The sequence below is a fragment of the Danio rerio genome, chromosome 6 (genome assembly GCF_049306965.1).
Source record: "Danio rerio strain Tuebingen ecotype United States chromosome 6, GRCz12tu, whole genome shotgun sequence".
In the NCBI taxonomy this organism is placed as follows: Eukaryota; Metazoa; Chordata; class Actinopteri; order Cypriniformes; family Danionidae; genus Danio; species Danio rerio.
In genome coordinates, this window is record NC_133181.1 from 28,083,704 (window position 1) to 28,110,000 (window position 26,297).

At 38.2% G+C, this 26,297-nt stretch overlaps 2 protein-coding genes across 2 annotated transcripts in view; one reads left to right on the forward strand and one right to left on the reverse strand.

Annotated features, from left to right (window-relative positions):
- Positions 1-26,297, forward strand: part of kyat3.2 (kynurenine aminotransferase 3, tandem duplicate 2) — an 808,856-nt gene that overhangs the window by 347,739 nt on the left and 434,820 nt on the right. The window lies entirely within an intron of this gene.
- Positions 9,001-14,128, reverse strand: LOC141386271 (uncharacterized). The gene has a single exon (XM_073954098.1). The coding sequence runs from the start codon at positions 12,171-12,173 to the stop codon at positions 11,163-11,165; it is 1,011 nt and encodes a 336-aa protein (XP_073810199.1). The 5' UTR covers positions 12,174-14,128; the 3' UTR covers positions 9,001-11,162.

A 26,297-nucleotide genomic window follows, 5' to 3' on the forward strand; every position in this document is an offset into this window, starting at 1 on the left:
TATCATTTCACCAGTCTGTCAGAGTTGTAGATATTATAATATTTTGGAAGCAACTGTGTTTCTTGGCGGATTTACTGAGGAAAGATAAGTCTTGAATTGAGATTTATTTGCGTTCACATTTTCTTTTATGTCAAGCCAAGGCTGACAGAAGTAGGTGGGATGAATCCATTTTACTTGCTTAACACTGGTTGCGTAATAGTAGCAACAGTTGGGAGCTTCAGATCCTTCCAGATTTTTGGGGTGCTGAAGCTGGGTGATTAAACCGTATCTGCATTTGTTGATGGTACATATTTGACCTGTGTTCAAACTTATTGTGAGATAGCTATAAAACACAAAATTGCACTGTAAAATAAAATACAATGCAATGAAGCAAGCAAACAAACAACAAACAAATAATATTATTGCAAGCTATAAATTCCCCATTGTAGGAAGCAAAAATAAAAAATCTCTCTGTAATTGCAAATATGATGTTGTTTCCTGCCCATTTTCTAGATGAGGGCTTTGCCTTTAGAGCTCATGCATCGGTTACTCTGATAATAAACATAGAATCTGCATTTGGTTTAAGTCTTATCATGGTATAATTCTTATGTGTTAAAACTGTATGAGTAAATATGAATAAAGTGTCTAGGCTAAAGATGGTAAGTTAGGTTAATAAAATGAGTTAACCGGTAATTTATCTGGTGTATATGTACAGTTTTGCCTTCGATTTAATTTTTTTTCAAAATGAGCAACCAACTTTCTGTGGTTAAGTATTTGCCCTGTGTGCTATTCTACTATGCTGCTGAAAAATAGATGATGTTTGCAGCACAGAATAATGACGCATCTTGCTCAAAGAATATGCAAAAGTCACATGAAATCCGACACAATTGTTCACACTGCGGTCGCATTGCAAAACATCAGGGGCCTCATGTACAAAGACTTGCACTGAATTAATATTTAAACATTGTGTATGGTCAAAGCTGTAAATGTGCGTACGCAGTAAAAAAATCAGATGTATGAAACACTGCATACGAAGAATCCCACACATTTCAATCCTACTAGATTACTATGGTATAAATACAGCACCACAACTTACAAATAAGAGAAATCAACCTGGAAAGTCACATGCCTGTTTTATAATGATTTTATCCACTGTAGTTTGAATTTATGCTAAATTCTTCTCCTCTTAGGGCTTATTATGTGGTCTCTGTTGCCATTTTTTTGTGGAACGTCAAATGTCTTTGCTCTGCTCAGTGTGATAGGCTAATGGATGCAGACGCACTGTATCTCCGAAATTATAAATATTTAAAATAGGCACTATCTAGGGACTATAAACTGCATAATATATACATTATATGCATACATGCATACATACAGTTTATTGTTAAAATTGTTTAAGATAATCTTAACATCAGGTATATACAGAGCCAATGAGAAACATCTGATGAATGGGAATTTCATTATGACAACATTGATTGTGATACAATAATTAACTCTTGTCTCTAAGTGTTTCAATGTGGGGAGTCATGGGTCAAACAATTAACTAAACATGAAACTTTAACCAAGAGGACGAATATGTTGAAATTTGGACTTGAAACAGCAAAGCATTTTTAGAGTGCATCAATAACCAATTAATCTTTACAAAACATCCCATAAACAACATTGCTAATAAGGTCCGGTCATTATCTGACCTTGTATTTATTTCCTTATCCCTTTCTTTATCAAAACAATACCATTGCTTGTTTAAAAATTCTTTATTTTGTGATACATTCATAATATTTTTGGGTTAGTTAGACTAAGCGAATCTGTCAGCGGTTGTGTGTCTCCGCAATTAACATACGAGTGCCTTCATTAGCACTTCTGTGTCTGTATTCATTAGCGTGTGTGCGCGGCCCCTCTCTGATGGGGGTAAGGGGAGGACCTGTGATTGCTAAGTGTGGAGTCTGATCAAGGCTGACAGTATTTAACATAATTAAGAAAAGCTTCAGTCACAGTGGCATTAAATAAACACCTCACTGAGCGAGGGAGGATCTGATGAGAGGGAAAGAGGAAGAGAGAGGGAGGGAAGGGTCATTTCTCAGTCATGGGATGAGACGTGCGTGTTAGTCTTCTCATTACTGCACAGCTTGAGTGGCACACACTTCCTCTCTCTCGCTGCAATGTGAGCACACGCCTACACACACAAACTCACACACTCACTCGCACTGTCAAGGTAGAGCATTAACTTTTTTTGACATGACTTAAACTTTCCTGCTTGGCAAACAACACTGTGGCTACTGAAAAAAGGAAAGCTGCTTTAAGTGTTCATGTTCTGGAGTGGTTTAACTCATGGTGCAATGTGGGCAACTTAAATATACATCCCACTACTGGCGAGCGGAAAGGAAATCATTAGTAGGCTACAAGTTGCGAGCCAAAAGATGTATGATGAAGATCTCTGAAGGGGCAATAACTGTGAACAAACTTTGCTAGGCTCTCAGTAGGGGCTACATTTTAACAAGATTTTATGTTTTTTTATAGTATGAATATAGTAATCTTTAAATATACTGTTACTTTATAAAGTACACCCATCCAAATGCTTGTTAGCACAAACATCTAATCAACCAATAACAATGTCAGTAAGGTGCATTTAGGCATGTAGACACAGTTGGGATGATGTTCTGGAGGTCAAATCAAGTATTCGAATTGGGAAGAAGGTGATTTTTAGAAGATGGCAGGGTTGTTGGTGCAAGATGGGCTGGTCTGATGGTTTTAGAAACTTCTGAGACTGAAATGATTTGTGTTTATAACGTGCTACGTTATCCTGCTAGAAGTAGCCAGTAGAAGATGGGTACTCTGTGGTCATAAAGGGATGGACATGGTTAACAACGATACTCAGGTAGGCTGTGGCGTTGGCACGATGCTCAATTTGTACTAATAGGCCTAAAGTGTCCCAAGAAAATATCCCACACACTGTTACACCACCACCACCAGCCTGAACTGTTGCGTCAAGGCAGGATGGGTCCATGCTTTTATATTGTTGATGCCAAATTCTGACCCTAACACCCAAAAGTTGCAGCAAAAATCGAGACTCATCAGACCTGGAAATGTTTTTCCAATCTGTTATTCTCCAATTTTAGTGAGCCAATTGTAGTTTCAGTTTCCTGTTCTTAGCTGACAGGAGTGGCACCTGGTGTGGTCTTCTGCTGCTGTAGCCCATCTGCCTCAAGGTTTGGCATGTTGTGTGTTCAGAGATGCTCTTCTGCGTACCTCAATGAGTGGTTATTGGAATTACTGTTGTCTTTCTATCAAATGGAACCAGTCTGGCCATTCTCCATGGATCTCTGGCATCAACAAGCATTTGCGCCTACAGAACTGCCACTCATTGGACAATTTATTTTTTTCAGGCCATTCTCTGTAAACCCTAGACATAGTTGCACATGAAAATCCCAGTAGATCAGCAGTCAAATATTCAGACCAACCCCTCTAGCACCAACAACCATGCCATGTTCAAAGTCACTTAAATCCCCTTTCTTCCCCATTCTGGTTTGAACTGCAGCAGATTGTCTTGACCATGTCTACATGATTAAATGCACTGAGCTGCAGCCATGGGATTGGCTGATTAGAAATTTGCATTAATGAGCAGTTGGACAGCTGTACTTAATAAAGGTGCCGGTGAGTGTATATATATATATATATGCCGAGTCTATGTCAAACTCAGAGATTATAAGAGGAGAATGTTTAGACTAGTTTAAGCAAAGATACACAAGAGTTTCGAAATGGGGAAAATGCAATAGTCAATATGAACACTCTGGAAGCCATGCCTCCTTCTAGTAAAGGTCAATTTAATCTTATGTATCAAATACACAAACATGTAACCTTCAGACAGTCGCATACCCTTCAACATACCCCATGCAGACCCTGACACACACCTCTTAAAAATGAAACTACTAGTTGCAAAGACGTGGAGCGCAAGATCTGTTATTGTTCGGCTTGGCTTTGATGATGAGTGTAGGCTTGTTGCATGAATGTCAAGTGTCAAGTTCCACTCAAGATGGATACTTTTGTTTTGTGTCTACTTTATGATTGAAGTTGTTGACTTAAATCTTTCTTCTTAAATAAATTTGAGCTACTTTTGCAGTAGCATTTCCGCATTTCAGGCATAAACCCAATATACTGGCATTGAAACTTGAGCAGGAAAACATGGATCCCACACTGCCTGCTAGTGTTTCAGAACTGTTATTACCAGAGCAACACAGACATAATTCATAAGTATAAATGATTACAATGCTGCAAGCTACAGTATGTGCAAGGTATGCACTATAGAATATGTAATCACTCAACACAGAAGTATAAATTAGGCTTAAAGAAGCCAATCAAAGATTGCTATAGGCTAACGATTTTCTGGAGGTGTGGCTCAGTATAGATGTGTGTTCTTTAAAACAGTTTCTGCAGCTTCATTGTTGCGAACCCTCTACGATGGGATAAAGCACTGGAATGTCAGAGAATACTTTCCTCACAGACATGAGAAATATATCTACATTAAGCATGAAATCTCTACATTTAAACGGATCAGTTCGAAAACAAATGTTCTCTGGTTTTGTAGTCTGTGTGAAAGGAGTGCAATGTACAGTCTTTCCCTTCTGACTTCATTATTCATTCGTTCATTTTATTTAATCCCTTAATTAATCTGGGGTCACTACAGCGGAATGAACCGCCAACTTATCCAGCATATGTTTTGAGCTACACATGGATGTCCGAGAGGTGTTTTAAAGAAGGTCAAATAGTGAATGGCTCACCTTAAAGGCACTTTAGGTATAACTTGATAATAAAGTCAAATAAAGTAACTACTTATGTCAAATGAGGTCTACAGCAGAGAATCTCTGACTGCACACATTTAAGACCTTAAAGAAAATGAGCAAATTAACAAAAACCACATCATTGCCACGTCTGTCAGCTTGAACAAAAGAAGTTCGGAGGAAAGTTGTCTTTGATGAGTTTGCACTTTTGCTGCAGCATCCGGATGTTAGCATCAAAACATAGAGTAAATGACATGAAATAATAAATCCATCATGCCTATTATTAATGGTTTAGGATCAATGAAGGTCAGCCTTTATATCCATGACAAGCTTTAGATTCCTCAGTACCAATTAAGCAATGACTTAACTCTACAACCTACCTGAGTATTGTTGCTGACCGTGCCTGTTTCTATATGACCACAGAATGCACACCCTGCACTCCTTTCTGTATAGGATAATGTGCCATATCACAAGGCTCAAATCATCTAAAAAGTGGATGACCTAAATGTGCTTCACAATCACCAGACCTGAGTAGAGAAGCATTGGGAAGTGGTGGAACAGGACATTCCCAGCAACTGCGTGATCCTACAATGTCTTTGCTGATCAAATTCTCACAGGAATGTTTTCCGTACCTTGTTGAATCTAGCTGGACTTTGTTGACCAAGTAGGATAAAGCAATTTACTTTGCCAAATCATACTTGTGAATGGTAATGGAAAGCAACAGACTTTAATAAACATGCATACTTTTTGTCTAAATATACTAAGAAAAATGTTATTTAAGTTGGTATGTTTTTAAACAGCAGTATGATCCAATGAATGTGGAATATTATTTCTCATAGTCTTGTTTTCCTGTATCTTTTACTTTTCGAGATAATATTAACTGTACAGTCAGTATCACACACTGTATTGTACATTGGGATTGTCCATTGTGGATTCACAGACAGTTCTGACTTCTTCACCTCACAAACTTCCCCTCTAATTGTTGATATCTTCACCCAAGATTAAAGCCTAAGTAATCTGACTTTCCTCCTTCTCATAGATTTGGCTTCTAATGGTGGATGATTACAACCATATGTTCCCCTGTCCTGTACAAGCCCTGTAAAGATAAGACTACCACCGATATACCGATAAAATAGACAGAATGACTTTCCCCAACATGAATGACTCTCAAAGCCATAGGATGTTTTGTTTCCTCCTTCAAATCCTATTTGACAGATGGTTCAGGAATACAGCATTTCAACAAATGAAATAATGTCATTTTCATCACGAAACATTTGCTTTTGGAGTACCCTTGAATGAAGTACACTCCATAGCATATGCTGGATCTTATAGGCGTATCTTCTAATTGCATTTTTCTTAGACGTTAATCTCCAGCGTCTCGCAGAACTTTGATGTATATGGCGGCGAATACTGGGCAGCCAAGCAGTCTGGGGACTGGATGAAGAAGTGTCTGTTAGCATGACAAAAAGCAGACGTCCAGACACACACTCCTCCACAGCAGATACTGGAGGAACTTTCCTCTTCACCCACAGACATCCTGCAGACAAAGCATAGAAGAAAAATGCAGGACAACATTATTAGATACATATATATATATATATATATATATATATATATATATATATATATATATATATATATATATATATATATATATATATATTTTTTTTTTTTTTTTTTTTTTTTTTTGTAAAAAATAAGTATGATGATATCTGGATTGAATAGAGGCTCACAGGCATCCTCAGATACATGATTTCTTTAGAAGTATGGAGACTTTATTATTCTTCTCGTGGCTCATAATTAATTTATTAATAAATACTTTGCAAAACAAATTAGGCTGAGATAATTATTTCCCCCATAACCACTTAGGTGTTAATGGTTGATTAAGTCTTCATTTCAAGTTAACTATTGCATGACGTGATTGCTTGTTTTGCCTCCATTTTGTTCCCTGTTTATGGAAGTTGTGAGCAATTTTCTGTTCAGATTGTACCTGCGGCAGCACTTTGAGAGAATGAGCACATTAATGACTTGGCATAAACTAATTCTGTCAATCACTGTTAGGTGTGACAAAAATGTCAAAGTGACAAGTAAATAAGCAGCTAGCATTAGGTGCGACATTAAAGACAAACACCTTGATTTCACTCTTGTCATCATCAAATAATTATCCAGTGCATGCTTAATGTTATGGAAATTTGTTATTACGCCCACAGAAATTCAGTAATAGGCATGCACACGCTATCTAAATTGTTTCGCAGCACGTCATTAAGCACTGGAGGTTCTTGTGGAGCATTTTTCAACGTAGTGACTTTTTTAGTGTTGTGCTGGCTAATATGATGATCATATTGCATGTATACAGACACCTAGTGGTGTGGATGATGCGTTATGCAAATGCAAACATCATGTAATCATAAATGTAACTTCACCAGAAGGTCTTAATTTACTCTCCATCGATCATGTGATTTGTACTTTTGTGAAACGTAAAAGAGTTAAACTACTTTTCACCGACATTGTACTGGATTTATCTCACAATATCTCTTATTTTACAATGGTAATAAAAAAGTTTTTTAGCTGACTCTGGAAAATGAAGTGAACTTTGGCTCCCATACAAGTGACATGGTCCACACAGGGATACTTGTTGTGAAGTAAAAACAGCCAAATAAATATTTGATCATTAAATCATTAAATGTGTAACATAATTGCTTGTAACATTTACAATAAGTATTCACATGTTTTTCAAAGTAAAAAAATAAATGTCATGTTTGTTCACAGATTTGACCATATTTCAAAGTATAAATAACTATTAATTATGATAAAATAACAATTTATTTGCCCTTTATGTCAGTCTATGGCACAGGTGTCAAATACAGTTCTTGGAGGGCTGCAGCTCTGCATAGTTTAGTTCCATCTCTGCTTCAACAAACTTATGTGTAGGTTTTAAACAAGCCTAAAGGACTCAATTAGTTGAATCAGGTGTGTTTAATTAGGGTTAAAACTAAACTGTGCAGAGCTGCGACCCTCCTGGAACTGGATTTGACACCTGGTCTATGGCAAGTAAGTAAATAAATGAAATAAATAAATAAATAAATAGATGAATAAATAAATGACTTTTATTGAGACATTGATTGAGGAACTGCAATCACTGTACTTGATCATCTAGTGTATATTGTGTATATTATTTTCAGTGGTGTAACGTAACAAATTACAAATACTCAAATTAGTGTAATTAAGTTTTCTCAGGAATTGTAATTTACTAAGTAGTTTCAAAAATGTGTACTTTTACTTTCCGTTGAGTACATTTTTTTTGTGCTGTATCTGTACATTTAATTATTTATTTAATTATTTTCCATCAGCCTATAGTCACTACTTTATTATTTTATCTATGGGGATTGGTTAAGTAGAAAAATCAGTCCTGCTATTACTGTCTAATCAAATCACACATAGAAAAGTAAATCGCATAAAACTGAACTACCTCAAGACATAGGCGTTTTATAAATGCAGTAAACCGCTTAAAAGCATTAAAAGTGTCCAAGAAGATGTCCAAAATCTTTACATGCAATGCTCAAGAGAATGTTTAGATGCATGTTACTGATGAGAAGATAAAGGATGTTTACTGTATGATGACTAATATCGCCAAATGGCCTTAAACAAGTTAACTTAATGCACTACAGAATCTTATGTTTTCACACACACATTGCATGTAAACCCATCAGCCGTTCACAGCATAATAGTCACTACTCACTACTCTTGAGTACTTTTAAAAGGGCTACTTTTTACTCATACTTTTGAGTAATATTTACAATAGATACTACTTGCACTACATATTTGGGCAAGTAAAGGTACTTTTACTTGAGTATGATTCTTCATTACTCATTCCACCACTGTTGATTTTAAATATTTTTAAATATTTGTCAAATTCATTTGACAATGTTTTTTTTTTTTATTATTATTATTAATTAGAGACAAATACTTAAGTCTTAAAAAAAAAAAAAAAAAAAAAACGTTCATGTATGCAAACACAAATTTATCACCAAACTTATCAAGTTTTCAGTGACCTTTTCTACTAGTGCAACTGTCTGTCCTTACACACAGACTTACATCTGTCCTGCTTGTTTTGGCAGATGAGCCTGAGTGTTTCATTTGCAAAGATGTGGGCCTGATGGCTGAAGATCCACTAAGAACCTTCTGCGACTGCAAGACCCTCATGGCTCACCACAGCTGCCTGCTCACCTGGATCAAAAAGGTACAGCAAATTTGCCAACAACTCACTACAAAAACAGGGCCCATCACCCTTTTTATGGAAATTCTGTGAATCTCAGACTATAGATAACTTGAAGAGTGTGTGTGACTAAATACTAAACGTTTAACTCAAGCAATGTCAGTGGGTGGAATATGAACATGACTACTGTTTTTATGGCTAAAATGTATTATATCTCTGTACTGTGACCTTGTCGTCACAAAGAAGAGTCATTCAATGATTGTTTGTAGTCATCTATTGTGACCCAGGACAAAACACTAACCCATGAAATAAGCCTCTCATCACCCTCAATATTACTCATGCCATTTAGTGCCTCTAATATCTGTTTGGCATCTATAATTCACATTATTTTATCAGCTGTGATTTAATCTGAATGCTGTTATCTCAGTGGGTGATGTACATTGCTTTGAAACTTGGTAAGCAAAAATGTAAGTGGCACAATGTGAAATTAAAGAAATTAAATCTACTTTTCCATATGGCTACCCTTATATCCATTTTCCATACATGTACCATATGTGACTACCTCAAATAATGGGTTACACTTGCAAACATGGTCTGATTAACCTAAGGTCTAGGTGAACCAATTGAAAAGAGGGGCTACCTGATTGGCTGGACAACTAAGCTGGACTCTTTGCATTATGCTTTTGTTTTTAATGTGAAATATTCAGTTTGACTCGCTGGTGTTCAATACAATAATGTCGATACTCCAAGGCTAAGGATTTCTGCAGCCCAATCAAAATTTTAATAGCCCTGGTTTAGCCCTTTAATAGGGTGATTAGATGTCACATTTGTTCCAGGATAGTTCTGTACATCAACTCTATGCGAACTGCCTAATCAAATGTAGCCTAACCCAGCTAGCAAAGTTCATGTGGCTCAAATCCAGCCCACAACAGACACTTACATCCAGGCCACATACTGCAAGGAATGATGACACTTGGGCGATCCACTCCTGTTTGCCAGATCTGGGCCACAATTAAGCCATAGCAATATCACATCAGCCAGAATTCAACCAAATGAACCAGAACTGACCCTATTCTGGGCCACAGTTTGCTTCTATTCTGACCCAGATCTGACCTACACCTTACACTTGCTGGGTGTGGCAAAGTACAAAAATTCCAGCATGCATTGCATGATGAGTACATTAAATAGCTTATTGATGCTCCAGTTTTCATTATTTGCTTTTGATTCTGCCATTTATTTTGACGTTGTTGATTTTGTCACTTTTTAGTATCATTTTGGTGATGTTTTTGAGTTTTGTTCATTTCGTTAATTGTCACTGTTTTTGAGGGTCATACGCTGATTATTGATGTTTCTGTGAGTGTAACACAAGGAGTGACACTGACAACAGAGGTGGGATCTACGTGCAGGTTTATTGGAGTAGTCAGGCAAGCAAAGGTCAACACAGGTGTAAACAGATGTATAAAGGCAGTCCAGAATAATGTAGTAGTAGTATAGAATAGTTGTATAAACACAGGTGAGAGGTCGGAAGGCAGGCGGCAAACCGGGACAACAAGGCTAACAGGGCTAAGGTCAAAACACTGGAAAACAAGACAAGGATAATGCGTTGTAATGTCACTATAAGGATGAACAAGACTCTGCAATGGAATTAAGTGTGTGCAGCTTAAATAGTGTGTGTAATCAGTCTTTAACAATCAGTGGGTGCGAGTGTAGTCAGTCAAAATGAGGGAGCATGCGTGTCTGTGAGCGTAGTGCATGTATGAAAATGTAGTCCAAAAATGGCGGATTTTTAGTCTATGGTTATTGTGAATGAGATCCAGCAATCTTAGGAGTTACGACCGCTGGTGATTGTGACAGAACCCCACCTCTAAGGAGTGGCTTACCAGACCCTCCTAATAATGTTCAGGCGGGAGGTGGAGCAGAGGCAGAACAGGAGGAAGGATGGAGGGCCAGAACCATGCAGAAGGGGCGTACCTGAAAGACAGAGCTAAGGCAGGCCTGGAGCATGCAGCTGCGGAGGGCCTGGAGAGTGGAGCTGCACTGGGCCTGGATCATGGAGCTGTGTAGGGCCTGGAGTGTGGAGCTGCAGTGACCCTGAATCATGAGACTGCAGTGGGTCTGGACCATGGAGCTGCAGTTGCCCGGGATCATAAGGCTGCGGCTGCGGCCATTCAGGAAGCTCAGGTGGCGGCCATTCAGGAAGCTCTGGCAGTACTGGCGGCAGTGGCTCTGGCAGTACTGGCGGCAGTGGCTCTGGCAGCGGCAGTGGCTCTGGCAGTACTGGCGGCAGTAACTCTGGCAGCGACGGTGGCTCTGGCAGCTCTGGCAGTACTGGCGGCAGTGGCTCTGGCAGCGACAGTGGCTCTGGCAGCTCTGGCAGTACTGGCGGCAGTGGCTCTGGCAGCGGCGGTGGCTCTGGCAGTACTGGCGGCAGTAACTCTGGCAGCGACGGTGGCTCTGGCAGCTCTGGCAGTACTGGCGGCAGTGGCTCTGGCAGCGACAGTGGCCCTGGCAGCTCTGGCAGTACTGGCGGCAGTGACTCTGGCAGCAGCTCTGGCAGTGGCAGTGGCTCTGGCAGTACTGGCTCTGGCGGTGACAGGATCTGGCGGCTCTGGTGGTGACTGAGGATCTGGTGGCTCTGGCGGTGACTGAGGATCTGGCGGCGACTGAAGATCTGGCGGCTCTGGTGGTGACTGAGGATCTAATGGCTCTGGCGGTGACTGAGGATCTGGTGGCTCTGTTGGTGACTGAGGATCTGGCAATGAATAAGGATCTGGCAGCTCAGGAGGACCTGGCAGCTCTGGAGGATCTGGCAGCTCTGGAGGATCGGGCAGCTCTGGAAGTGGCGGTGGCAGCTCTGGCAGTAACAGCTCTGGTGTTGGCAGCAGCTCTGGCAACTCAGGTGGTGGTGGAAATTCTGGTGGCTCAGGTGATGGTATTTCAGGAACTGGAACTATGGCAGGAACAGACACGGAACAGGAAACCATCTTCTGAGCTTGCGATAGACTGACACTTACCACATTGTGAGCTGGAGGGCTGGTTGTGGCCACTTTGTGAGCTGGAGGACTGGAGGCGGCCATCTTGTGACATGGAGGACTTGAAGTGGCCATCTTGTGAGCTGGAAGACTGAAAGCGGCCATCTTGTAAGTCAACTGATATTCAGGAGACAGGAATGATGGTGATGCCATTTTTTCCAAAAATCCCATTTAGGAGTTTCCTCTACTTTGCCAACCGTGAACGGGGATCCACTCATTGCCAGTTCAATATAGTTCATAATAGTGCAGTGAGGCTCATTTAATGGCATCTTTGAACACAATGACTCAGATAGCCCACCATGAAAAAATATAATTAGGCATACCTCATCCACTGATGTTAAATGTGCCAGATTAATAAAGTCCTCCACATATTCTTCAATTGACCATGCTCCCTGACGCAGGCACATGATTTTAATCCCCGCTGGATCCGTAGTGCGGCCGAGTCTGCTGTAAAACAGGAAGTGACACTGACAACATAGGTGGGATCCACGTACAGGTTTATTGGAGTAGTCAGGCAAGCAAAGGTCAACACAGGTGCAAAACACAGAAAAACAAGACAAGCATAACAGGTTGTAATGTCACTATATAGATGAACAAGACTTGGCAATGGAAGTGAGTGTTTGTGCTGCTTAAATAATGTGTGTAATCAGTCTTTGACAATCCTCAGGTGGTGCGAGTGTAGTCAGTCAGAATGAGGAAGCATGTGTGTCTGTGAGCGAAGTGGCGGATTTGTAGTCCATGGTTATTGTGAATGAGATCCAGCGATTTTAGGAGTTACAATCGCTGATGATTGAGACAGTGAGCAGAAATAGAACCAAAGATTTTTTTTAGCTTGTGAACTTTCATAATTCTGTGGCAAGTTCATGCATGCTATTATGTTACTTCTAATAATGGATTTAACATTGGTTGACATCAGTGAATTATATTATTTTATTACTGGTTGTGCATCACTAAATTTTATACATTTTTTGTTTTTACTTGGCTTGTTTGCTGTAATGAATGAACTGTTCAAACAAAGTTCTTAAAAGTTATAGCAGGGCAAAAGAAAATTATATTAAGAGGTTCTGGGCTATGAGCTTAACTAAAGCAAACACTTTTCTCAATGATGGTGACTTCAGTCTATGTAGCCCACATATGTTTTTATTTTTATTTATTTTTTTTATAAAACTAAGCCACCTATACCATACCTTCTCTGGGCCACTTTAGGCTCACAGCCACATTAGCCAGAGATAACTTTGCCAAATATTTGCCAAAAGTGGCCCACATTTGTTTTTGGATAACTGGACCACGTTTGCCATGTCTTCTCTGGGTCGCTTTAGGCTGACAGCCACATGAGCCAGAGCTAACTGTGCCAAATATTTGCCAAAAATGGCACACATATGTCTTAAGATAATTGGGCCACATTTGCACTTACACGTTGAGCCATTTTAAGTTTAGACTCAGATTACCCTTAAATGACACATTTTTGTCAACTGTGGCTCACAATTGTCCTCTGCCGTTTGGGCCAAGTTGACCATTTTCCACATGGGCCACATTAGGCTCACATTCAGATTACGTTTTGCCTTAAGTGCCAAATCTTTGCCTTAAATGGCCCATATATTAATTTGAATGTTTGGCCCTCCCTTTGCCATTGTACAGGTGGGCCACTTCAGGCTCACATTCATGACGTCAGGGCCGAAGGAAAACCACCAGTGCTGCATAACTGCCTAAAGAGGCCCGCATTTGTATGCTATCTGAGAACCAAGCTTGTGATATAACAAAAATCACCATTCAAACACTATTTGTTACTGATTAACTTGCTGTAAGAATAGAGAAGCCAATATAGGTGGAATCATATGAAATGTACATCTGAAGTATTGTCTCAGTGGTATGATTGTCCAAACCTTTGCCTCAGATATATAATACAATCTAAATAATGTTTGACCAAATCAAAGAGCCTACACACAGCTGTCAAAATGTTCTTTGTGCAGACTATCTGTCTTAGGTAAATACAGTTGGCGGTTTACGTCTAACAGAACACTTTTAGTTAGAAAGCAATCGTTTTTATGAATGCTTACTTTGCCACTGTAGTTAAAAAAACTGCAGTGATATTCTGGAGAACAATGAAATCTTGGTGCTGACTCTTTCATCAGAAAAAAAAAAAAAAATAGTTATCTGATCAGACTGCGGGGAATTTTTGCTATAGCCTGCTATAATTGATTCACAAGGCTAAATATTTGGAAATTTGGAATTTAAAGGTTTTACTGCTTAGCTAAAATTCGAAAGATGACTTTTTTAGGTTAAGATCCTATTTCAAGGGTGTTCTTAATCCGACCACACTTGTACACTATATGCTCCTCTCATTGGGATTTTTCAAAGTCTGTTCAAAGTAATTTGTTATTTGTAATGAGTTATCTTTAATATTAGAAGGATGCAAATCATTATGGTATGTAGGAAAAGTTGGTAAATGTAACCTGCTGCTGCTTATAGGTATTATTACCCATTCCCATTCTTTTAAAATCTGGTTTCATCTTATCCATTTTAACAACAGGTTATTGTGAAATAAATAAATATAAGATAGATAGATAGATAGATAGATAGATAGATAGATAGATAGATAGATAGATAGATAGATAGATAGATAGATAGATAGATAGATAGATAGATAGATAGATAGATAGATAGATAGATAGATAGATAGATAGATAGATGAAAATGGCATACAATTATAGTCAATGACATGTAGACTTGCACATTTGGTTAAAAACTTGTACATTTGAAAAGCAGCTGTGGATCAATTTGACCCTGTGGTAGTGTCTAGAGTTAAATTATTAACCAAAACTGGAAATCATCTCATCCCCACCCATGCCGTTCTCCATTCCCTCCCTTGTGCTGGTCATGTAACACTATGCAGACAAAAAAATAGTAGTACAGTTCAATTTTTCTTGTTAATTAAGGCTTCACGAGGCCTGGTTGGGTGAGCGTTCTGTCTTTTTGTTGAGGTGTAGCTGGTCTTTTGTCGTGCCTGTGGCCTCCTCCGGCTCTGTGCTGTATTAAGTCCTGGAGGTGGAGGTGGCAGGGGGCCTTCCTAACCTCAGTCTCCCAGGGCAGGCACAGTGTGAGTGGGCAAAGTGATAAATACACACGGCTCCTCGTACATCATCACTGCACTCTACATATCAATAGCCCAGTGGAATGATTAATAACAGTCGATACTTCCTGTAGTTAGTTCGTTTTAATTAAACCATGCATTGTGCAAGTACAAATGGGTTCTACAGCAGAGGAAAGAAAATATGCTTAGAGTTTTTGACCACAAACTTTAAAGGGGAAAGAACAGTTCACCCAAAACTGAAATGTCTACATTTTACTCATGTCATTCATGATTTATGACATTCCAATCTTGTATGGATGTCTTCAGAGCGAACACACATTCACACACATATGCATGCTCACACGCACATATACACATACACGTTTATATACAAAGCTCAGCATAATTGAGATTCATTTTGAAATTGAATATTTTTATCCATTTCTCAGTCAATAAAGACAATGTATTTTGGTGCATTTAAACAAAACAGATTAATTAAACAGATATATTTTGTCACCTTAGAATTATAAGGTCCTATCTGACATTTTTTTTGTCAAAATTTAGTTATTGACATATTCTTATTAAATGACAACTTATTTACATTATGGGATGTTTTTTATTGTTGGTGAGTTGTTTACATATTAATACTTTTTTATTTACAAAACAAATGTTACACACATATTGTTTGCTATGTAATGCACAAACTTTGAAGCTCAATATCTCAAAATCATTCAGAACGCAGATAGAACCTTATAATTCCAAGGTGATGATTTATTAAACTAATATTTTAGTCCCCAAACATAAATTTTAGATATTAAAAGATAATACAATTAAATTAAAGCAAAGTATTGCAAAATAAATAAATAAATACAACTTACAAAATATCAACATTTTTTTTTTTTTTTTTTTTTTTGCTTCTCTTGACTTTTCCTCTTTTAAAAAAATTTATTTAATATTTTTCTATAACATACAAATTTGGATGTACTAGTTTTTGGATCATTATCGTAAGTTATTTTGTTAGATTTAGAGCTCCAGATTTTACTTTAATGCTGACTAATATAATTCATATGCACAAATACAATAATGTATAGCTTCCTATTAAAAATATAATTTAAAATATAGATTTGTGAGGGGTCTATATACATATGTTGAGCACTGTAAATATGTCAAATTTAATCCATTTAATTGACCAAAACACAGCAACTAAAATATTGTAACATTGTATTAACCTTTAGAATGACTATCTTCAATGCAAATATATGTTGAGTTATCATGTATTCCTCTCATTCAAAGTTGCATTTTAAGCATGTCAGAATTAATTTGAATATGCTTTGAGTTTGATTATTTGTTTTAATGCTTTACAAATACACTTCACAATAAAGATTCCATGGGTTGATGCTAGTTAAAGTATTTACCAGCATAAACTAAGAATACATTATCTGCATAGCATTTATTAATGTTTTTATTAATAATTAAGGTGTACACAGTCAATGTTAATTTCAGCATTACTAATGGTTTATTCAAATCCAAAGATTGCATCATTGTTAGTTAACTTAGAATTTATAAATATATCAGATATGTGTGATATTTATTATTAAGATTTATCATCTTAATAGTTTATGTGAGACTTGATAAAAATAAAAAATAAATAAATGAATGAATGAATGAATGAAGGGTTTGCTTGAGGGGTTTGCCTCTTTAATGATCTAGGACAGTTTGCATTCATTGAACAGTAAGAATGATTAATAAATCCATATAAAACAATCCCGTAAAAGTCACATCTCGTCTTCAGTTTCGGGCTCTGCTTTGCACTCACACTATAAGCGTACTGCGCCAAAGCCCAAGTGAACCGTGCTCTGAGCCTCATTCAAAGCACTCAGGGTGCTTTCACACCTGTGAGTCGATTCATTTGTTCTGAAACGGGGATTAAAATTGTTACATTGTTGATGTTTGTTGTTGGTGCGGTTTGCTTTCACACGGCAAAATTACTAAACGGACAGGCACTCTCACACTTCTCAAATGATCCTAAAAGGTCAAAAATTAATACCTCAAGAATTACTTTTATTTTCGGCTATTTGTCTGTTTCTCTCTGTCTGTTTTGTGCGGTTTAGATTATGATTGTGATCTGCCAGCAGTGTCTTGCCGTGAGTTAATGACATTTAATGCAGTTTTTGCCTTTTCATGCTGGATGCACTGAAAGTCCCACTAAACCCTGTTTATTCAGTAACTTTTCCATAAACACTGGATCTCTGAGTCCACCACACTTTTCCAAAACAGCACACCGTACCAAGACACACACAGACATATGCGCATGCACATAAAAACACATACACACATGCGAAAACACAGAAGCCAAGCTTATTGTTTTTCAGTACGAAATTGAAACCAGCAGATTTCCCCTGCCGTCATGCCCAAAGTATTCCAAAATAGAGAGTCCAAATCCACTGTGAGATTATAGTGATCAAACGACGCATTTTTCAAATGTGACAAAGACTGCTGAAGGATTTGTCTTCATTTTACAGTTCACTTACTCCACACTGGAAGTCTGATTGTGGCTTGTTTTAGCTCTCCGTTTTCCTATACATCTAAAAGAGCACTGGAAGTTTGATTGAGTTTGATTAGGACTAAATAAAAGAAAAATTGCATTTCATGTGACAGTTCTTTGAGGGTTTTTATTATAATCTGCATTGGGAGCAGTAGATTTCAATTTCATGCGGGGTAAAACAAATATATATCATAAGAATACATTTTAATGCTTATTTGTAAATTTATACAGTACAATATACCGTTTTTCTCTTTATTTGTATTTTGTAAATGTATATATATATATTAATAATTTATTTCAGTGATTTTAAAGATGAGTTTTCAGCTTCTTTACTCCAGCTGTCAGTCACATGATCCTTTAGAAATGACTCATATTCATACATTCACTTTCTTTTCGGCTTAGTCCCTTTATCAATCTGGGGTCGTCACAGTGGAATGAACTGTCAACTTATCCAGCATATGTTTTACACAGCGGATGCCCTTCCAGCTGCCTTCCCATCTCTGGGAAACACACATACACTCTTATTCACACTCGTACACTACAGACAATTTAGCTTACTCAATTCACCTGTACAGCATACACAGGATATGCAAACACAGGGAGAACATGGAAACTCTACACAGAAATGCCAACTGACCCAGCTGAGGCTCAAACTAGTGACCTTCTTGCTGTGAGGCGATTGTGCTACCCACTGCACGCGTTTATTATTATTAGTATTATTATAATCGTAATAGTAATAAAAGCAATAATTGCTGGAGTAATTATTTCATTTAAAACTACATACAATAAGACAGCAATTATTTACAATTTTAATAAATATTTATTTTTATTATTTACATTTAATAAATGCCGCCTTGATGAACAGAATAATTTTCTTAAAATAAATAAATAAATAAATAAACAATAATAATAATAATAATAATAATAATAATAATAATAATAATAATAATAATAATAATAATAATAATAATAATAAAAAGAACCCAAACTTTTGGCCGGTATTGTATACATGAATCTTGACCTTGTAATTCAGCATAACATGGACATTTATACAGCAGTTCGAAACAAACCTATTCTAAACTTACTTATTAAAACATATAAAATAATAAGTGAGTGTACTAAATTGTATTATAGTTTAATAGTTAAAGCATCTTACTTGAAAGTGGGTGGCAAAGAATGAATAGTTAAACAGATTATTAATATGTTGGGTGCATACTGTTTATTATGTAACCACCTGATATTTGTACTGAAATTTTACCCGTACATATTTAAAAATTGTATAGACAAATCAGCATACATTTAGTGTTTGTTGTTCCTTCAGCAGCACTCAAGTTGCATAAGCATCTGCAATCATAGCAAAAGCCCAATGATCATGTATTCTGTCTAAAGTAAAGTACACCATGCATGACACATTCCCACTACATTTTCACATTCCCCACAAATTTAGGCAATTTAGCGACTTCAATTCAGCCAAAATATGAATCTTTTTCCTCCCACAGTTTAACAAAATCTCAAAACTTTATTTATTGTTATCCCTAAATTAGATTTTAAATTTCATTACAGTCTCAGACATTTGTACCCCACTGTATAAAATAATGGTTAGATGGATGTATCATTCCATGTTTTTTTTTTTTTTTTTTTTTCTATAGCGATTCTACTATGTAGATCGCGTCAAAGCAGCTTAACATGGAAGTTCTAGTAAATAGAAACTGTATCCAATTTTTCAGAGTTGAGGTTCAGTTTAACTCAGTTCAATGTGGTTTAAATTTCACTGCTGAAATTCCAAACACTGAAGAGCAAATCCATCAATGCGGAACTCCACAAGTCCCAAACCAAGCAAGTCAGTGGCGAGAAACAAAACTTCACCAATTGACGGAAGTGAAGGAAAAAAAACCTTGAGAGAACCAGGCTCAGATGGTCAGGAACAATTCTTCTCTGGCCAAACTTCTTGTGCAGAGCTGCAGTCTAGGCCATGGAAGCTGGAGAATTCTGGATGTCCATCGTGGGGAAACTGCAGGAGTGAGTAGGTCACTGGCGGGTGTTCAAGCTGGCCAACGGGATTAGTTTGAAGATTCAGCTGTCACTGGATCTTTCAGGAATACTTCTATAAAATTTTTACATAGTTAGATTTTAGGGAAAACAATGTTTTACTTTTTTTCATTGGAGCTGTATTTCTTGCATTTATCTTTTATTGAAAAAAAAAATAATAATAATCTTACAGCAAATCAGATATTACATTTCATTCAGTGTCAGACATCAGGACCCTGTTGTACAGCATTGTTTTTCTATCTAATATAATTGTTAGATGGATGTATCATGATAAATACTGCATTCCTTTCTGCTGATATTTTTACTCTCTTAAAAAGAGCACTTATCCTGCTGCATGAGTCTTTTTTCTGACCAAGATTGGTGGGACAGTAGACCATGTTCTTAAAATGCACACTCACACACACACACACACACACACGCACACACACACACACACACACACACACACACACACACACACACACACACACACACACACACACACACACACACACACACACACACAATGACTCACGCTTGTTTTAAATGGAAGGAGAGGAGAGAAGGAAAGCGGAGACGTGGCGAGACGGTGAGCCTCTGACAGTGGAGCTGAAATCAGTGATCGACCTGTCACTTCTTGTCTGATTGCCATCTCCCTGAAAGAAGGTCAGGCACATACGCCTAAAGTGCCTCTTAACCACATTTTATGAAGCCAGAAAATGTAATCCAATAACCGTTTGACTCGTGAGTGCTTTACGCTCGGCGGCTGGGAACGATACTACTCTTAAAAGCAGCTTAGGTAGAAAAAAAAGGGGGGAAAGAAAAGAGAACAAAGGCAAATTCCATGTCCTTATCTAATTTCAGAAAATGGTTACAGTGGCCAGCCGAAGAAAACAAAATGCTCATAATTCATTTTCTCTTCCTGCCTAATATATACTTCTGTCTCGTAACAATGTAGCTGCGCTTATTGTCTATGACAAGGCAGAGAAGAGTCTTTTCAGGCCAGCAATCTTTAACACTGCCCTCTTCTTCTGTTCAAGCTCAGAGAGACAAATAACACGACACAAAAACTAATTAGCGAGCGGGGAACTAGTTAAGAGAATGGCCTTTGAGAGTGGAAGCCGGGAGCCTGAGGCTTGATTTAAATATAGGGCCAGAGTCAGTGACTGAGTGTGTCTGGGAGATCCTGCCCCTGAAGGCGAACCACTTGCTGACCTTTGACCCTCATTAGGCAGAGGGCATTTTGCTAGGATGAGGCCCTCGGTGCTGTGCAAGGGCAGAAGATGAATCTGAACGACCGACTCTGCACCAGTACACGAGGCCTGCAGTTACTCGCACTCACTGATTTTACAGAGTTAGACACATTCCTGGGTCAATATGTTTTGTTCCAAATGTAATGCCTAAAACTAACCCTACCTATAAATTACTCTGGTAAAGCTTTAGATTACAGTCCATGATTTACAGGGTATTTATAGAGTACATGTAAAAGTGATGATTTGCAGTTTTTTCAAAAAGTAACTAAGTAACTTTAAAAAGTAACTAAGTTACATTTTAAGAAAAGTATTATGTAACATTTACATTTGCATCACTTTTTTCATTGTGCTTACGTGTTTTTAATAAAAAAATAACAATAATACACTTGCCGGTCACTTTATTAGGTACACCTGCTAAACTACTCATTAACGCAAATTTCTCATCAGCCAATCACATGGCAGCAACTCAGTGCATTTAATCATGTAGACATGGTCAAAATGATCTGCAGCAGTTTAAACCGAGCATCAGAATGTTAAAGATATGTGATTTAAGGGCGAACTCACACTGCTATCTGAACCGTGCCCATGCACGTTTCCCGAGTTGTTTGAGAAGTGTGAGTGCTCTGAATCTGGCTCAGGCGTTGTTCAGTTGTGTGTACCACAGCGCGCTTCAATTGGGCTTTGTCTCAGTGCGCTTGTAGTGTGAGTGCAAAGTGAGCCTGAACCCGAAACTGAAGACAAGACGTGACTTTTAAGGGATGGTTTCATAAAGATTTATTGATCATTCTTACTGTTTAATGAACGCAAACTGTCATAGTTTATCAAAGAAGCAAACCCCTTGCTGCATGTCAGCTGTATCTTCAGAAAACCTTCTAATACCTGCAGCACGAGGACTTTGTGATCATTTATGAGTGTAAAAAATGTTGGGTCAGTTCGGCAAAGGGTTTGTTTGTGTCACTGCATCCCAAACAACTAAAAATAATACAAATGCTATGACAAAATTGTGACAATCGCAGTTTGGCATGGTTCAAGGCAACTGTACCTAATGTGAGTACACCATAAGTGACTTTGAACATAGCATGACTGTTGGTGCCTGATGGGCTGATCTAAGTATTTCAGAAACTGATTATCTACTGAGATTTTCATGCACAACAATCTCTAGGGTTTAGAAAGAATGGTCTGAAAAAGAGAAAATATCCAGTGAGTTGGCAGTTCTGTGGGTGCAAATGCCTTGTTGAAGCTAGAGGTCAGAGGAGAATGTCCAGACTGGTTCCAGCTAATAGAAAGGCAGCAGTAACTTAAATAACCACTCGCTATAACTGAGGTATGTAGAAGAGCGTCTCTAAATGCACAACACGTCCAACCTTGAGGCAGATGGGCTACAGCAGCAAAAGACCACACTGGGTGGCACTTTTATCAGCCAAGAACAGGAAACTAAGGCTACTATTCGCACATGCTCACTAAAATTAGACAATAGAAGATTGGGAAAAACATTGTCTGATCTGATGACTCTCGATTTCTGCTGGAACATTCAGATGGAAGGGTCAGAATTTGACATCAACAACATGAAAGCATGGATCCATCCTGCCTTATATCAATAGTTCAGACTGGTGGTGGAGGTGTAATGGTGTGGTGGATATTTTCTTGGCACACTTGAGTACATGTACAACGTAAATGTAGCTTGTAGTTTCCTCTTAATAAAGATGCGGCTCTAGTTGCTGGTGATTGTCCTGTCTCTACAGATTTGGTAAGTGAGCGACCAGTGCTCTTTGTTTATTCAGTTTGTTCGTATCGAACTAAGTTAACTATTGCACAGAGTGTTAACATGCTAGCACCACAACCAAACTTTAACCTCGTGTAGGGTTTTCAACGCATTTAGTGACCGGAATAACACACCCGGCTTTCTGACGCTACCTGCCGTGTGCATCTAAGTTTCCAGGAAATGCGAAGGGTTTTTTTCTCTCATTCGCCGTGCGGTATCAAACATTGCATGAAAAATACACGCTTAGAGCAGTTCCTCGAATCAAATATCTCGTTTGTCGCGAGGGGAATGACTGAATTCCCTAAATGAAAGAGCCAAACTGCAGTTAAAGTCCACCATTTAATCATTTGGCAAATAATTCGACTACAGATGTCCATGTAGCTTAAACACCATCACTTTCTCCTGTGTGTGTGTGTGTGTGTGTGTGTGTGTGTGTGTGTGTGTGTGTGTGTGTGTGTGTGTGTGTGTGTGTGTGTGTGTGTGTATTTTGACTCTGAAACTTGCGCGTGCCCAAATAGACACTCCCACACCATCCCACTTTAGTTCCTCCGACACTCCCCCCTAAACAGAGCTGGACACGCCCACTTTTCTGACTTTTTCCAAATTAGAGGTGTGAAAACACCCTGCTGAAACGAAGGGGTTTCATGGCCCTTTAAATTACAAAAATTTACTGAAATCTAGATTTTTGGTAAATTTCTATTAATCAACCTCTCTGATTTTACGGTAAATTTCTGCAATTTAACGGCAGTTGTTTTGCGGTTTATTTCCTTCACCCCTACTGTAAAATTACATTAGTTTTTTTTTGTTGTTTTTTTTTTTGTTTTTACAGTCTGCTGTAAATTGGTTGACTGGTTGATTGATTGGGATATAATTTGTGTTTAATAAACCATAGTGTTACCGTTACTCCTAAAAGCAGAGGGATATAGGAGAATAAAAACCTTGGTGTGGAAGCACCAAAGCTCATTAGCCTAACATTAACAAAATCTATTAACCTGATTAGTAAATGTTGTTCCAGAATCAACAAAGATATTGATTCAGGAACATGTTGCATTGGTAAAATCAGGTCCTGCCCATTAATCTCAGTACATTCTACATGAAAAGAATCATGCGCAAATGGAAAAAAAGGAAGAAAGTGGCGATTGAAATCTACCACAGATCAAGGACAATGTCATCTATTACTGCTCCGTGCACAGCTCAAGTCAAAACCACTGCAATCACTCGCTCCATATACCCATATAAATATGTTTTTCATTTTTTTTTTTTTTTTTTTTATGAAAGGCCGCCATCTGGTTTCAGTCTATTGCAGTTAATGGGAATGATCTTATGTGAAAAAATAAGAAGAAATAATATGCTTTCCAAATATGTAATCTAATCCATATGAAATAACCCTCTGAGTTGCTTGTGGAGCAAATGACAAGAGAAAGTAGAGATGATTATGGTGTGCAGAGAGTCTTTAAAATGCTAAAAACTAGCTGCGTTTACACTGTTCAGAGTGCAGGCTGTAATACTGTAAAGAGAGAGCGATAGAGAGAGAGAGATTCTTGATTTATGAATTGTCTTTATTGATTGAATAAATAATCGATTGTTCATTTCAAAAGAAACTACAGTAATTATATTCTTATTACTATTTACATTTATATGTCTAATTTAATAGTTAATTAAAAGTAAAGATAACAAAAATATCAGTAAATATGTCAAAGTTTTAACCAACCAATTCAATCAAAAATTCAACCATTTTTTTTTATTTTACAATACATTACAATTAGAACTAATGTATGTTAATATAAACATTTGTGTATAAAACTGATGTATTAGGTTGATACATTTAAACTTTTCTAAAAATAATAATGTATTTAATACAATTGAAGTATTAGTAATATTAAATATTTATATTACTATTAGTCTTGCTAACTGTAATATGAAGTAGATGCTGACAACAGAGTGCGGATCGCCTATTGTAGTCAAATAACAGGGAACTGGTCAGAAGACAGGCAGTAGACAAGAATAAACAATTAAACAAAATAAAGGTCAAACACGGCAAGCCAAGCCAAGGAAAATGCATCATAATGTTAACAATATTGTATATGTTATGAACAGAATGCTGGACAAAAGGCGGGTTAACAGAGTTTAACTCGCACTGATTACAACAGCTGAGAGCAGTACACAGATGAGAAAGACTTAACAAGGATCAAACCTGGTCCATGACAGTACCCCTCCCTCAAGGAGCGCCCCCTGGCACTTCCAGGGTAGCAGGCTAGTGCGAGCGTAAGAAGTTATCGATGAGCAAGCAGTCCAGGATGTCCCGGCCTGGTACCCAGCTTCTCTCCTCAAGACCACAGCCCTCCCAATCGATCAAATACTAAAAACCACGTCCACAGCAGCGGGATGCTAAAATTTTTTTAACCCTAAAGGCAGGAATGTCGTCAATAAGAATAGGAGCAGAGGGGGGTGGCTGGGTGTGCAAATGACAGATTTAATGCTAGAACTTAAAATACAAGATGGACACGATGAAGCAAGTGAGTTAAGCGAAGTTGCACCGCAGCAAGATTAAGGACCTTTATGATAGTAAAAGGACCTATAAATTTGGGGGCTAGTTTATGAGATTGAGACTGGAGGGGTAGGTGGCGAGTGGATAAACAGACCTTTTGACCGCAAATGTATGAAGGGGCTCTGATACGACGGCGGTCGGCGCTGCGACGAGTGATCTCACAAAACTTTAATATTGTGGAGCTTACAGCTCTCCAAGTATCAGGCCTAAATCATCGCTTGATATAGGCCTGTACCGAAAGAACAGATGCTTCGGCTTCCTGGAACGAAAACAGTGGGGGATGGTAGCCTAGACAACAATGGATAGTGGAAAGCCCTGTTGATGACGTAGGAGTACAGTTATACTCTATTATGCTTCAGGAAGAGAAATTCCGCGCTGCTAAGGTGCGAAGAAGATGGCCGAGAATTTGATTAACGCGTTTAGCTTGCCTGTTAGTTTGTGGATGAAAGCCTGATGACAGACTGGCAGTAGCCTCCATCTATTAACAGAATTCCCTCCAATAACAGGAGGTGAACCGAGGACCTAAGAAACAATGTTTAAGGGTAGCCTGTGGATCTTAAAGACATTATTAAAGACTGAGCCCAAACAGGGCAAGACAAGACAAGAGAGCGGGTATCGTGTGCCATAGTTGGCCATCAGAAACGCTGACAAATTGCGGTTAGGGTGCCTTTGACCCCCGGATGGGCTACCAATTTGGAGGTGTGTGCTCAGCAGAGTACTGCTGGATGTACTGATCTAGGATTTAATAATTTAATATTGGGGGACCCATGGGAAACCATTACCCGAGTGAAAACTTGGTCAAGGCTCCGATCACAAAGCCTTCTCATAGAATAGGTTCCGTGATCGAGGGATTCTCAGAGGGGTTAAACTGGTGTGATAATGTGTGTGGCTTAATGTTCTTAGAACCTGGATGATAAGAAATGGTGAAGTCAAATCATCTAAAAAATAATTCCCACCGTACTTGTCAGGCATTAAGTCTTTTAGCTGTATGGATGTAAAATGAATTGCGATGATCTGTCCAGACCTCAAGTGGCACAGTAGCCCCTTCTAGCCAGTGACAACACACATTCAAATGCTAATCGGATGGCC

Bases quoted from the DNA above. Each gene is read 5' to 3' on its own strand.
- LOC141386271 (XM_073954098.1), bottom strand. From the start codon at position 12,173: ATGGGATTTTTGGAAAAAATGGCATCACCATCATTCCTGTCTCCTGAA.